Source organism: Elephantulus edwardii, unplaced genomic scaffold, assembly GCF_000299155.1.
Source record: "Elephantulus edwardii isolate Elephantulus edwardi_28Jun2011 unplaced genomic scaffold, EleEdw1.0 scaffold00189, whole genome shotgun sequence".
Taxonomy (NCBI): domain Eukaryota; kingdom Metazoa; phylum Chordata; class Mammalia; order Macroscelidea; family Macroscelididae; genus Elephantulus; species Elephantulus edwardii.
In genome coordinates, this window is record NW_006399939.1 from 3,637,244 (window position 1) to 3,652,211 (window position 14,968).

Sequence of the window (14,968 nt, forward strand, 5' to 3'; positions counted from 1 at the left end):
GAGATTGGCTCAGCCTAGAACAGGGTTCGGGGCTATTGTGCACAGGGTCACTATGACTCACAAGTGACTCAAAGGCACATAACAAAAAACACAATAAGACCATTGTTTTTTAGACCTTTTTAGTCTGTGCTCTGTTGGCCTAGTGGGTGGGGCGTTACGTTGCCAACCCAAAATCAGACAGTTCAAATCTACCAGTTCTGCCGAGAAAGATGAGCAATCTCTTTGATGGTACATGACAGCAACAGTTAGTCGGGCCACGTGTATTACGACGCTAATCTACAGGCTGTGCGTCTCCAGCGGTTCAAGTCCACCAAGGGCTCTGAAGTCGAACCTTGTTCTGATTTACAGTCTTGGGACCCGATGGAAGATCTCAGGGAGTCAGATCGACTCCACATCAGCGAGTTAGAAACTATACCAGATTCCATGCTTACAACTTTACCTGAATTCCTTCATTGACCAAATGAGAGAGACACCATGACTCTGTCCATTTCCAGATGAGAAATGGAAGCTTAGTGCAGTTCAGCGGCCTGCCCAGGGTCACCACTGCCGAGCTGGTGTGTGAACCCAGGCCTGTCCACCTCACAGTCCTGTGCTCTCTCCCCTTGCCCTGCCTCCTAAGCACTGGCCCAGTACCTTTCCTAGTAGCTACCTCAGCTGCAGGAGGGGCAAAGCGCATTTCCACGCCCACCTGCTCCTCCTCTGGCCATGATTTCCTCCTCACCCCACTTCTCTGTCTCTCCCAGGCGCAGAAAGTTCATAGAAAAAATCACAGGCAGTCTCAGAGGGAACCAGGCTTGTTCAAAGCACACGCTAATTAGCATATGATCTGGGACTGGGAATCACAGATGGGGGCCTTGGGAGAAAGAATCAACACTTTGGTCAATTATGCTAATAAAGAAGCTTCTCGGAGAGGGGGGGGATGCAGCGGGTCCCTTGCTGGGCTTTGGGGGAGTATTGTGCCAGCCCCCCCACAGGGCTGAAATCCAGCCAGTGCCAGCAGGAGCTCTCCTCTTCCCCCTCCCCACTCCCCCAGCCCCCAAAGAGCAAACATCCTCCTCCCCCTCATTATTCAGTCACTCATTCATTCCACAAATGCCTTGTCCTGTGTCTACCATGTGCCAGGCACCGTGCTGGGAGCTGAGAACACAGAAGATGCAAGACCAAGTCTTGCCTTCAAAGTTCATTCATTCTAATAATTGCCACAGTTATTGTAGCTGCTGGAGACCGACTAGATCAGCTGTCATTGAGTCCATTTGGACTCTGGGTTTCCCGAGGGTTTCTAATGGCTAGGGTCTTTCACCGGTAGCTTGCCAGGCCTTTCTTCAGAGGTGCCTCTTGGGTAGATCAGAACTGCCAACCTTTTCGTTATTTTTTTTTTTAAATGACTCATAGCTGACCCTCCAGTGGGTTTTCAGGGACGGTGAACCACATGGGAGGAGATTGCCCGTCTGTCTCCCATGGAGCAGCTGGTGAATTTGAACCTCTTGCCTTCAGATTGGCAGCACAACTCCTTACCCACCAGGCCACCAGCCAAGCTTCTCATGCTGTTTGTGCTAACGAGGGACTTGTTATAGCTGTTACTTGCTGTACAGAGGTAACTAGTGGTTGCTGTGAAGCTGAACACTGTGACACTGACCTGTCAAATGTGTTAATGGTTACCCATGGAGGACAGTGTTTGGTGGAGCTCTCCGATTAAAACAAGCTTGGAAGCAGGAGTGGTATCCACTTCTGTAATAGCTTGCCTCCGGAAACCCTATGAACATGGAGAGAGGATGAAAGTCACACAAATGTTGAGGACTTTTATTCATAGGGTCGCTGAGTCACTTATGACTCAACAGCACTTAACAACAACCTTTATATGCGCTTTGAACACTGAGAACTGTGCCACATATATGACAGTTTGGAGGGGGAAATAGGTGACATTCTGGAGCCTTTTGCAGGAGAGCAAACCTCGAAGCCAGGATACCCACCTCCCAGGGCATTCCTGTGCCCCAGCCAGAGAATGATTTGAAAGGGTGGGAAGTCTCTACTCGCTGCAGCACAGATCTTTTTCTACCCTGGACCAGAGTGGGTTAAGGGATGTGCCAGTGTGTCCCAGTTCCAGCCAGAAGGCACTCAACTCCAAGCAGCATGTGCGTCAGCAGGGACCCGCAGAGTGACCCACTCCACAGGGAGCTAGAATGATTCACTGAGAGCTGAAGAGAGAGGAGGGAGGAGAAACAAGGAGAGGCGAGGAAAGGATGAAAGGAGAAAGGTTATTTCTGTCCACAGGTACTTTCAGCCTGCAGAATCCAGGGGCATGTCTGTTGGCATTCTCTGGCTGGGCTCTTCCAAAGGCCTCTTGTCATCTTGTACAAGGAAAAGAGCCCCTGGAGTCCAGGCTTCTCACCTGGGAGGAGTGAAGGGCTCAGGCCTCCCTCCACCCCATGACAGCCAGTAAACCAATCTATTCCAACTCAGGGCAGCCCCATGCTTGTGAGCGTAGAGCTGTGTGTTCCATAGGTCTGTCAGAGGCTGGGTTTTCAGACATAAGATTGCCAGCCCTTTCTTCTGAGGCCCTTCTGGGTGGACTTGAATTCCCAATCTTTCAGTTGGCAGCCGATTTTTGTCAAAGTTTGTCAGTGGCTTGTCCTGCCCAGGAATGTCAGACCAGTTGCCATAGGCTCTGACTTATAACAACTAATGTGTGGCATACAAAGAGAACTCTGCTCTAGAGAATTTCCAGTGGCTGGTTTTTCAGAAGCAGAACACCAGGACTTTCTTCCAAGGCACTTCAGATGGAGTGGAGCCTCCAGGCTTTCTGTTAGTAGCAGAGGGTGTTAGCATTTCCACCACCCAGGACTCCCTTGAGGCTACAGTTCAGGCCAGTGGGAGACCTCTCATGGAGGCCCTGAGGCACCAGGCATGTTTCTTAACTGTGACACAGGAGTGCAGGATCAGACTGTCCACTCAGGAAGCCTGAGAACATCACGCTGAGGGCCTGGGCTTTGCTATGAGACCAGATCGCCATCAAACTCAGCCCAGCTGCTTCCCCACTGTGTAACCCTGGGAACTACCCCTCTCTGAGCTGAGCATCAGGTTCTTATCCCTTGAATGGGAACAGGACTAAGATCCCTGATAAGGCTGTCGTCCAGATTGAGTGGCATAGCTCAGCCTTTTCCACAAACATTTATTTACGCCAGGTGCTGGGGAGACATAAACCAAAACCAAAAGCTTAACCCTCCAGTCAATTCCAGCCCATCGAGACCCTGTAGGACAGAGGAACCGCCCTGTAAGATCACTAAGGTGGTACATCTTTTTGGGAACAGAACTGGCTCACCTTTCTCCTATGGAGCACCTGGTGGGTTCGAACCACCAACCTGGTGGGTAGCAGCCAAGCACTGAACCACTGTGCCATCAACGTGCCAAGGGTGCGTCCAAATCAAACCAATCCCACTGCCATTGAGTTGATTCTGAGCCGCCAATGGGAAACCATTGGGTTTCCAAGGCTATGAGTCTCTGCAGGACCCTGCCTGTCTTTCTCCCACAGAGCAGCTGATAGATTTGAACCAAAGTCCCTCTAGTGAGCTGCCCAGCATGGTATTCACTACACCACAAGGTCTCCTTCCAGGGGTGCATGGTGGGAGAGAGATAGCTTTGGGGAGCATACAGTCTCACGGAGAGTGAGTGTAATTATAGCTAGCATATAGGAAATGTTCAGTGAATGTTCACTGCTATCATTCACGTAGAAGGATGGCTTATCTCTTTCTGTGTGATTCACTGCCTGTGAAAACCTGCAGGAGGGCCAGCTATGAGTCAGTTCCAACTCAGCGGCTCACAGCAACAATCATTCATGGAGAGGTTGACGCAGAACAGGGCAAGGCTTGGGTCTGCTGTTCATTGGGTCTCTATGAGTTGTAGGCACCTGGATACCACTTAGCAACGAGAAGAGCAACGTGATGACAGGTAAGGCACCAAGGACACAGGGCAGCTACTGCACACTGATGCCCGAGTCAAGGATGGAAACTGGCCCTGGCTCTGGCTACAGCTTTACAGAATGTCCCCACTCGGATGTGTCACAGTCCAGAGCTCTGGAGACACCTGGGAGGAGGAGGTACTCATAGGTAGGGGTCTGTGGGAGACAGTAAGTCCCTTGTTTTAAGTAGGAGGAATCTCTGGGCAATATGTAGACAATGTCTGCTACTCATAGGAAGGCTGGAGGATCGAGTTCAGCCAGAGGGGCCCCAGAAGAAAAGCTGGGCCATCTACTGAGAAATCAGCCAATGAAGGCCCTTGGAGAGCAGTTCTTCTCTCACCACAAGAGGTCGTTGTGAGTCAGAGTTCACTTGATGGCAGCTGTTTCACATTTTTTGGTTTGGAGAAGAAAGCAGGCCTGTTCTTGAACCCCACGGAGGAGCTGTGGCTATGGCCTGCTCTGCCGGGATGGCGCATTTGGGATGGTCATGGAGAGAAAGCCTGTTGCACCAGATGTTATATATAACTTTTAGTCTCATCCCCTCTTCCACTCTAGCTTTGGCCACCTTTCCCAATTGTGCAGTGAGGGGAATTCAGGGCTCTCTGTCCTGTCCCTGTCCCTGGGTGCCCGGGCTAGTGGCCACCACAATGCCCTGAGCTTCTACTTGTCTCTCAGTCTCAGAACAAGCATGATGCTTTGCCCACCTCCCTCCGGGCCCTGAGCTATGAAGGGCAGGAGTAATTTTTCATGTGTTCTCTGGGACGTCCTCTACATGGGGTCTGGCTGAATAAGTGGACAGTCCCCGGCACAAGGTCTAGCTGAGAATGGTGATGAGAGATGGGTGCACATTGAACAAGTGGAAGGTTATTTCATTTCTCAAGCACTAGCTCCTTTACGAAAAGGCTGGATCCGCACTTTCACCAGCTCCCCTCTGCTCCGGCTCGGGCCGGGTGCCACCATGACTGCAGTGGAAGGAGCCCAGTGGTGTCAGCTCTGTGAGGTCACAGGCAGGAGGGAGGAGGGAGGTAGGAATCATTAGGAATACTGTAGAACATTCTCTCTCTGAATTCCGTCAAGTCAGAACCAGCTCGTAGCTGACCCTTTGTTGGGTTGCACGGGAGGAAATTGCCCATCGTTTTCCTGCAGAGCAATCTGGTTTGAATCTGGTGAATTCCAACAGAAAGGCACTGCCTTTAGGTTGGTGGCACAATTTCTAAAGACTCTGCCACCAAGCCTCCTCTATATAGCATTGTGGTCAAGTCGGAACCGACCCACGGCTGACGCTCTCACAGGTTTTCAGAGGCAGTAATTGCAAGGGAGAAGATTGCCCATCCCTTTCCCATGAAGTGGCTGGTGGAACAGCACCACATGCCTTTAGGATTACTGTGCAGATTCTTACCACCCAGTAAAATGCTCTCATGAAATATAGATGCCAGGTGATTAAATGAAAAAAATGCACCTACCAAGTCCTTAGTGAAGTCCAGAAGCTATGACTTTAATGGAAGCTATAAAAAAACCAATTACTAAAAAAACCACAAAAAAAACCCAAACCCACAAAAACCCCCAATTACTGCTAGTAAGGTGTCCATTGGTTAGTTTTCAGAATTAGATCACTAGTCTTTTTTTTTCCTAGTCTCTCTTCGGCTGTAAGCTTGCTGGAACCTAGCCACCTTGATCAACCCTGCTGGTATCTGAGATACAGGAGGCCTAGTTTCCAGCATCACAGCAACATACAAGCCACCACAGATGGACAGACTGAGAGTTTAGCAGTGGGACATGGAATTACCTTTCCCTAAAGCCCTAAATAGGGAGCCCTGGGGTGACCTAGTGATAAGGAGCTGTGCTGCAATCCCAAAGGCATGCAGTTCAAACCCACCAGTTGCTCTGTAGGAGAAAGGTGGGCAGTCTCCTTCCATGTGATTAAACTGTCTGAAAACCTGCGAGGGGTCAGCCATGAGTCATTTGTAACTGGACAGTATGCAACAACAACAGAAACAACAGATGCCTCAAGAGACTCGCCCTGAGGCCAGGCAGTTGCCACACATTTTGAGTGGTAGCTCTTTTCTTAATCTATTTTTTATGTTGGAATATTGGGTGTAAATATATTTGGGAAAACACCATGTTTCCTTGCAAGTGCTTGCATCAAAAAACCTCATTGTTGTTGAGTGGGAACCAACTCATCGCTGCCCCTCCGGTGGGCTCTCAGAGGTTATAAATCACATAGGAGGAGATTGCCCATCTTTCTCCTAAGGAGCAAAGAGAATAGCTGTGTGGTTAACCTGCACCCCTCCTCCCTCCTGCGTGACAGAGAAAGCAGTGCCGATGGGTCAGCAGCCCCCTGGTCTCTTCTGCAGGTGCAGAGAAGCCGACCTTGATACACATTGTTATTGTCAGGTGCTACAAGCAGAAGTGGCATCCACTTCCTAAATAACCTGCCTCCGAAACTCTATGAACTTCGATAAATGTCAATAGTTGTAGAGGGGCTTCAGGCCTTTTCCTCATAAGGTCACTATGAGTCGTGCTTGACTCGAAGGCAGTCAATAACAACAACAACATAAGTTGATTTGCGGCTCACAGTGGCCCCGTGTGACGGAGGAGAGCTGTCCCACAGGGTTTTCTAGGCGGGCCTCCTTACAGAAGTGCTCTGGTGGCACTGTAGTCAAGTGCATTAGCTGCCAATCAAAAGGTTCGCAGTGGGAACTCACCCATCTATAAGCCCAGGAAATGCTGTGGGGCAACTCCGCTTCATCACCTGAGTTGGAGTCTCCTTACTGGCTCCTTTCAACACCTTTGTGGCATCCACCTGGCAGCGTTTCCGCTAGTGTCTGAGCATTTAAGGGACATACTCCTTAATGCTCCTCACACACAATTCCTGGGTTGACTGAGGCAAGTTTAGTTGATTGGAGTCACTTTGGAAGGAGACTCCTTCGCTCTCTCCTTCTGTTCCAGGAGCTGTCTGCAGGAACCGGAGAAGTCCTTCTGTCCATCAGCTACCTCCCGGCTGCCAACCGCCTCCTGGTGGTGCTGATCAAGGCCAAGAACCTTCACTCGAGTCAGTCTAAGGAGCTCCTGGGGAAGGGTGAGTGGGGTGTGAAGGAGGGAGCAGGACCCTCGAGCTCGCGCTGGGAACAAGGCAGAGGGAGGCAGTTTGGAGGTAGGTGAGCAGGGGGTCGACCAGGAGCACATTTTGGTGTTGACCCCCGCTGTGTGCTGTCCTCTATCCATGCTCATGCTCTTGGTTTCTTCTCGTTGCTACTGTTAGGTACTGTGGGGTTGGCTGTGACTGACAGCAATCTTATGAACCACCGATTGAAATCCTGCCCCGGCCTGCACCGTCCTCTTGAGCTCTGTCTCACTTAAACCCATTGCTGCAGCCAGTGTCAATTCATCTCATTGAGGGGCTTCCTCTCTTTCACTGACCCCCTGTTTTTCCCAGCATGATGTCTTCTTCAAAGGACTGGTGCCTTCTGACAACATGTCCAAAGTATATGAGACAAAATTAGTTTCTTGGTGTTGCTATAACAGAAATACCACACTTAATTAGCTTGGGTGAACAGGACTCTAATTTCCCAGTGTGGAAGGTGAGAAGTCTGAATTCAGGACATTGGCTCTAAAAGGAAGCCACCCCCCTCTGCTGTCCTGGGGGAAGAGCTTCGATTCTTTTTTAGCTTCTGGCCTTTGGACCCTTGGAAATCTTCATGTGGCATGATATCTGCCATCTGTCCCTGCTTGGTTCTGTACCTAATCTGTATATATTATTATATTATTCATATTATATTATTCATGTTACATTATTCATGTTATGTTATTCATGTTATATTATTTATATCCTATTATATCATATTAATTATATTTCTTTTATTATATTATCTATGATATGACATGTCTTCACAAGCCATTCACGTCTGGGTCAATGTGACTCACCAGTGACCAGGTATGAACCACCTGGGGCTGCCTACCTTGGAGGTTCACCGGGAACAGAATCAACCATGGGTCCCGAGAAGCCAAGGGTCAGTCTGTAGCCAGGGGGTGGAAATCCTGGACTGTTAGGAGAATCCTGAAGCACCCCTTGTCCTCCAGACCTGACTAGTCCCACCTCACAAGCAGGTGTTGTGAAGCCCTGATTCTCAGCTTTTTCAGACCCATCTCAGCGAGCCACCACTCCACTCCCCATTCTCACCCCAGACCTCCACCCACTCTCTTCTCAAGCTTTTGCCAATCTGCCACCGACACACAAGCCGAGTGTGGGTGATAGAGGAGGCGTGTGGGCGTGCAGGCTCAGATTGGAGGTGTAAAGCCTTGCTAAATAAGCATTTCCTCAGCCTTCTGAAGTCTTGGTTTTTCCTTCTTCATATTCTGGCTCCTGTCTCAAGTCTTGTCAGAGCAAGTAAACAGCATCGTTAGCTGTGTGATACCTGGACTGGGAGCCCTGTGTTGTTAGGAGGCATAGTCAAGTCCATTTCCACTCCAAGTGACCCCGGGCAGAACAGAATGAAACATGCTAGTCCTACGCTGTCCTGACAATCACAGCTGTACTTACACCTATCACTGAGCTGCAGCCATAGTACCAAGCCTTCTCATTGAAGGCCTTCCTCTTCACTTTACCATGCTTGATGACCTTTTCTAGGGGCTCATCCCTCCCGATAAAATGCCTGCATACATGAAATTGCCACCTTCTGTCTAAGAAGCTCCCTTGCACCACCTGTTCTAAACTTTGTTTGTTCTCCTGGGAGTCTATGATATATTCCATAGTCTTTGCCAACACCGTAATTCAAAGGCATTGATACTTCTTTTACCTTCTTTATTCATTGTCCAAATTTTGCCAGCACATAAGGTGATTGAAAATATGTCTTAGTCATCAAAGAGACACCCTTTGCTCTTCAGCACTTCCAAGAGGTCCGTTGTAGGAGATTTTGACCACTGCAATATGTGGTTTGATTTCCTGGCTGTTGCTTCCACAGGCATTGACTATGGATCCAAGTAAAATGGAATCCATGACAACTGCCATCTTTTCTCTATCATGATGTTACCTAGTGATCCAAGGATCAGACAAATAAATACAGCAGAAACATGCAAATAAGTATTTGTCAATGTGTTCATATTCTTTGAGCAAAGGAACCTGGGTGGGTGGAATTGGGAAAGTTGTTCTTGCTGATGGATCCCTGGGCTGAAGGTCAGAGCTCCAAGCATCCTTTGGAGCCTCCTTTTCTCTGCTCCTTCTTCCCAGCGCCTGCAGGGCCATTACTGCTCACCACTTTGTCTCCCAATTTTCTCTTCTGAAATAACAAACTAATCACCCAGGGGTGGTAATTACAGCAGTAAATACAGAGCAGCGATTATTCTCTCATTAGCTTCAGGAACCTTGACTAATGGAAATTTGCAATCCCAGTTTTGAGCCTTGGAATGTTCCATGAAAGCTCATCCAGTGACCTGTTTATGATATTTTTTATTGTTGGTTTGTTTTGTTTTTAGGGTGTTTTTTTTGAGGTGAGGGGATTGCTCTCTAGGTAGAGTGCCTGTGGGGACCACATCAGTCACTCTGCTATCAGTTTCCATGAGAAATTGGGGTTCTCACAGAAAATTTACCAAAGACCAGTGAGAACTCAACCAACTAGCAGGAGAGCTACTAACTCAGTAATAGAAGAAAACTCAGATAATCTCAAGAGTAGAAAAAAGCTCAATTGGAGGAACAGGGTATGTTGTTGTTGTTAAGTGCCGTTGAGTCACAGGCGACTCATAGCAGCTCTATGAAGGAGAATCCTCGATGCTTGGGTGCCTTTCATCCTCTCTCCAGGTTCATAGGGTTTCCGGAGGCAAGCTATTATGAAAGTGGATACCACTCCTCCTTCCAAGCTTGTTTTAATCACCCACTCTCTGTCCGCATTAACCAGCCATTAACGCATTTAACACATCAGTGTCACAGTGTTCAGCCTCACAGCAACCACAAGTGACTGCGGTATGGCAAGAGGGTATGAAGACCTGAATTTTTCTGATCTGAACTTAAAATTGATTGTTAGACTCCTGCCCATCTTCCTGGGTCTGGTTTAATGTGAGGATATGAAGGGCTTCTGGCAGTGGCTCATTTTGGGGTTTGTTGTTATGTGTTGTCAAGTCACCTGTGACCCATAGTGACCCTATGTACAGCAGCTCTGAAGCCTGCCCTGTCCTGAGCCAGTCTCACTGATTCTGCCCCCATTTCCCCAGTTACTATATCAGTACATCTCATCCTGGGTCTTCTTCTCCTGCACCATCCTTCCACCCTTCCAAATATGATGTCCATCTCCAAGGACTGGTCCCTCCTGGCAAAGTGCCCAAAATATGTGAGATAGAGCTTCTAAATCCTAGCCTCCACAGAGAAACTTGCTTCACCTTCTCCGAGATAGACTTATTTGCTTTTATTGGCAGTCTATGGTATGTTCAAGATTCTTCTCCAGGACCACAACTTGAAGGCATTGATTCTTCTTTCACCTCATCTGTCTGATGAGAGCGTAAGTAATAGCAAGTAATGGCAAAGACCATGGCCTGGATTAGGTGCACCTTCCTCTCTAGACAATATTGTTGCTTTTCTGTACTCTAGGAGAGATCAGAGATTCATTCTTGGGTAGTGTGTTGTTATTATTAGTTGCCAACCAGTAAACTGTGATTCATGGTGGACTTTATATACAACAAAATACTGCCTGGCCCTGTGCCATCTTCATGGACATTGGTGAGCTCAAGTCCATTGGGTGCCGTCCAACCTAGGGATTCATCTTGCAATATCATATATCCATAGAGTTTTTATTAGCTGATTTCTAGAAGTCGATTACACAGGCTTTCTTCCTAGTCTGTCCCAATCTGGAAGTTCTGCTGAAGGCTATCCACTGTGAATGATCCTATGTATATTTGAAATATTGATGGCCTAGCTGCCAGCACCAAACCAATATGGAAGCTACCACCAAACAGCACACTGACAGCTCCATCAAAGGTCCTCATCTTAAACCACCCAATGGCCAGGAATAGATGTTAGATGTATTGTCTCTTTTCCATACTTGAGTGTAAGTTCTGTGGAGGCAGGAATTTTTACATGTGACCAGTATCTGGCATGTATTTCTCTTGTTGGTAAGTGAGACTGAGTCAATTCCAGGGTGATCCCAGGTCACAGCAAAACCCTCCCAGAAGGTTTCCTTGGCTAGAATCTTTCCTGGGAGCAGTTCACGCAGTGGTGGGTTTGAACCTCCAATTTGTCAGTTAGCAACTGAGTGCTTACCCACAGTGCCACAAGGGCTGTTTCTGGCATATGTTGTTATTGTGTACAAGTTACCCCTGTACAGCAATGGACAGACCAATGCTATACCACTTAGAAGAATGTTTGACAAAAAACAGTTTAAACCAAATGGCTTTTTAAATAGGAGGCCTTATCACATTACCTCGCGCCTCCCTTAGTGAATCAACCTTCCACCGTACTGCTCACCAATCCCAGCCAACAAGCTTCTGTATAATTTCTCCTCCATAATAACATAAACAGCTACAAGAAATCTAATTGTAATAAAAGGAGTTGGCTGTTGGCTTTTGGCTATCTATCACTTTTTCATGAGACTCTGTGTGCGTGTGTGTGTGTGTGCGTGTGTGTGTATTTTTTAACATATACCTCCCTAGTTAGTATTTTTCTCTTTATTGGTTAACAATAAATTGAGGCGATGAGAGTATTGAGAATTAGGAATCAGAAATTAAATCAGAATATCAGTGCTGGGGATGGGGAAAATATTTACAGCCTCAGAAACTTGATGGAGGTTTGCATGAATCTGAACCAGGTTTGATTTTTTTCGTTTGATAACTGCTTACTGAATACAGAACCACGGAAGTAGTGGGGATGGAGAGTGGACCTCAGTGTAGACCTACGCAGACTTTGTCTCTCTGTCCACAGGAGGGAGTACCCTCCCAAAGCCCTCATGCTGGGCTCACTTTCAGCTCTTCTCTCTGTCTCTCTTGCCCCATCCTTCCCTAGATGTCTCTGTCAAGGTGACCTTGAAGCACAAGTCTCAGAAGCTGAAGAAGAAGCAGACGAAACGGGCCAAGCACAAGATCAACCCTGTGTGGAATGAGATGATCATGTTTGAGCTTCCTGATGACCTGCTGCGAGCCTCCAGTGTGGAGCTGGAGGTGCTGGGCCAGGACGAGGAGGGCCAGAGCTGTGTCCTTGGTCACTGCAGCCTGGGCCTGCATGCCTCGGGCTCTGAGCGCAGCCACTGGGAGGAGATGCTCAAGAACCCACGTCGGCAGATCGCCATGTGGCACCAACTGCGCCTGTAGAGGGCTGCCCGCCAGGCGCCTCCCATCTCCAGCCCTGTCTGTCCCTTCAGCCCCAGCTGTCCCTTGCCTCCTCCTCCTCCTGGACCCCCTCCTCATTCTGACTCCCTGAAGACTGGGGCAGATGTGTTTGCAATGACCAGGACCCTAACCCTCTCTCATCACACCCCCATTTTTAAAAACGGATTCAGGCATCCACCATGAACAAGGTAGGGCAAGGCTTGTTATAGATGTGCAGCATTTGGGTGGCACAGAGGGTGCATTTTACCCACTTCTGTGTTCTTGGGGGACAAACGGAACTTATTAAACACAGCAGGTTTTGCAGATGGGGTCAGACTTGGTGCAGAGGATGGCTGACTTGGGGAGCAATGGATGCAAAGGAGAATATGACTCTTTGAAGCTAAGCTTTCCCCAAATATGAGGAAGTAAATGTGCTACCTTGGATCAACTCATAAGAGCCCTGCTGGCACAGTGCTTAAAGCAATTGGCTGCTAACCAAAATGCCAGCAGCTAAACCCACCAGCCACTCCACAAGAAAATGATGGGGCTATCTATCTTCCATATAGATCACAGCGTCTGAAGCCCTGTGGGGCAGTTATGCAATGTGCCATAGGGTCTGAATGTATGAGAATAGACTTGATGGCATGAGCTGGGTTTCTAGTTGGGTTGGCTTAGCTCATGGAACTAAAGGTGGTCACAGTGGGATGAAAGCTACTGTTAAATGGAGCTTCCACTCAAAACAATATGCCAGCAATTCTCAAAACTTGCTGTCAAGTCCATTCCAATCATGTTGACTCATCTGTGTCAGTCTAAGACGCCTCTGCATAGATTTGAACCTTCGGCCTTGCAGTTACCAGTTGAGTGCAATAACCATTTGTCCCACGGCTCCCAAGACTCCCCCCCCCAACCTTTGTGTGTGAAGAGTCATCTACAGATTCTCAGGCCTACCGGGAAGATTTCCAAGTCAGTATTCCCAGCCGAAGCCCAGGAACCTGGATATTTAAGAAGCACTGAGTGATTCTGATGCAGAAGTTGGAGGAATATACACAACCCTCGATGGGCCTCTGTACCGTGGGATGCCTCTAGCTCTTCTTTATTTTCATTGTTAAGGTTTTAATGTGTTGCTTTCAGATTCTCTTCTTGGATTTAGTTTTGTGCTTATTTTTTTTAAACTAATTTTATTACTTCATCTCAAAATCAGCCTCTATTATACTTGGGGAGAGACCCTTTCTGACAAATACAGGTGGGATTGTCTGCTGGAATTTGGGCTGCATTCTGACCTCTAATTTTCAGGCCATAGGCATCACCCAGTGACCCAGAAATAAGTCCTTCTCATTTCTTCCTTCTAGCCACTTCAAGAGGAATTCTATGAAAGTTTACGTGTTCACTTAGTCTGTTCCATCTAGTAACATGAGGAATGTTAACTGGAAAATGAAAGCAAAGTCTTGCCAATTGGCTGTGCACCCTAACTTTCAAGACCTATTGCTTAAATTGAGTACTGGTGGCCCAGTGGTAAGGAATTATGCTGCCAACCCACAGGCACACAGTTCAAATCCACCAGCTGCTTCACAGGAGCGAGATGGGCAGTTTCCTCCCATGTAATTTACTGCCTCTGAAAATCTGCTGGAGGGTCAGCTAGGGGTTGGTTCAACACAACAGCACACAACAACAATAATTGCTTAAGCCAGAGAGCCCCGGTTGCACTGTTTATCCAAAGGTCATGCTTCTCAAGTGGTTTGAATTCACCAGCGACTCCTGGGGAGAAAGAGGGGGCAGTCTCCCCCTGTGTGATTTACAGCCTGCAAAAAGCCTCTGCAGGGTCCACTATGAGTTGGTTCTACTCAACCACAATGAGTGGAGTTGATTGCTTTACTCAGAGCCCTGGTGGCACAGTGGCTAAGTGTTCAGCTGACATTGGAAAGGTTGATGGTTTGAAACTGCCAGCCACTTGGCAGGAGAAAGATGAGGCTCACTGCTTCCATATACATTACAGCCTTGGAAACCACTATTGTTAGGTGCTGTTGAATCAGCTACAGAAATGCCTACTTTTCTTATAGGATAGCGGTGCATCAGAATCAATAACAAAGACTTTGAGTCTTCATTTATTGCTTTCATTGGTAAGTAACTGGCAGCTATTTGTTTGTTGCCACTTTGTCATTCTAAGTAGACTTCCACGTTGTTCATTATACTTAACTTAGGGGCTTTGCTGAGTGGGCATCATACTTCCGCAGGAACCAGAGTTCCTGAGTTTTGTTGTCACTGCCTTTTCAGAACCTCATTTTGGCCATCTGTGAAATAGGTCTAATGAGACCAGGGCTCCACCTCTATGGATGATGTGACAAATAAAATTGTGCTGTCTGGCTAAAAATGAAAAAGCAAACATAGCCTTTGAGGCATCCAGAGATCATCTTCAAGTTAAATTAATGTCTTTCTCTTCGAGTTGGCAGCTAACACCGTCTGGAAAGTTCCAGAACCATCCCAAGCTGTGTTCAGAACAAGATTTTACATTTGGCTTCCTCAGTGCTGGATCAAGACCCTGGGCATTGAGATGTCACCCTAATCGTCTGAGCAAAGAGAGAATTCTTAAAGGAGCTGGATAAGGGTTACACTCATTCCTCCGAGAGATCAAACCATTCTTGTCTTCTCCCTGAGAATCTGAGTAGATAGACACCTTGTAACGTCAGTCATTTTCATTATTCTCTGATGACACAGAAAACACACCTAATG

The 14,968-nt window shown here is 47.7% G+C and overlaps 1 protein-coding gene across 1 annotated transcript in view; it reads left to right on the plus strand.

Moving 5' to 3' along the window:
• Positions 1-12,377, plus strand: part of SYT13 (synaptotagmin XIII) — a 66,834-nt gene extending 54,457 nt beyond the window's left edge. Inside the window, exons 5-6 of the mRNA XM_006896744.1 lie at positions 6,905-7,034; positions 11,940-12,377. Coding sequence (XP_006896806.1) covers positions 6,905-7,034; positions 11,940-12,244 — 435 coding nt within the window. The 3' untranslated portion in view covers positions 12,245-12,377. The remainder of the gene's footprint in view (positions 1-6,904; positions 7,035-11,939) is intronic.
• Positions 12,378-14,968: the final 2,591 nt, after the last annotated feature.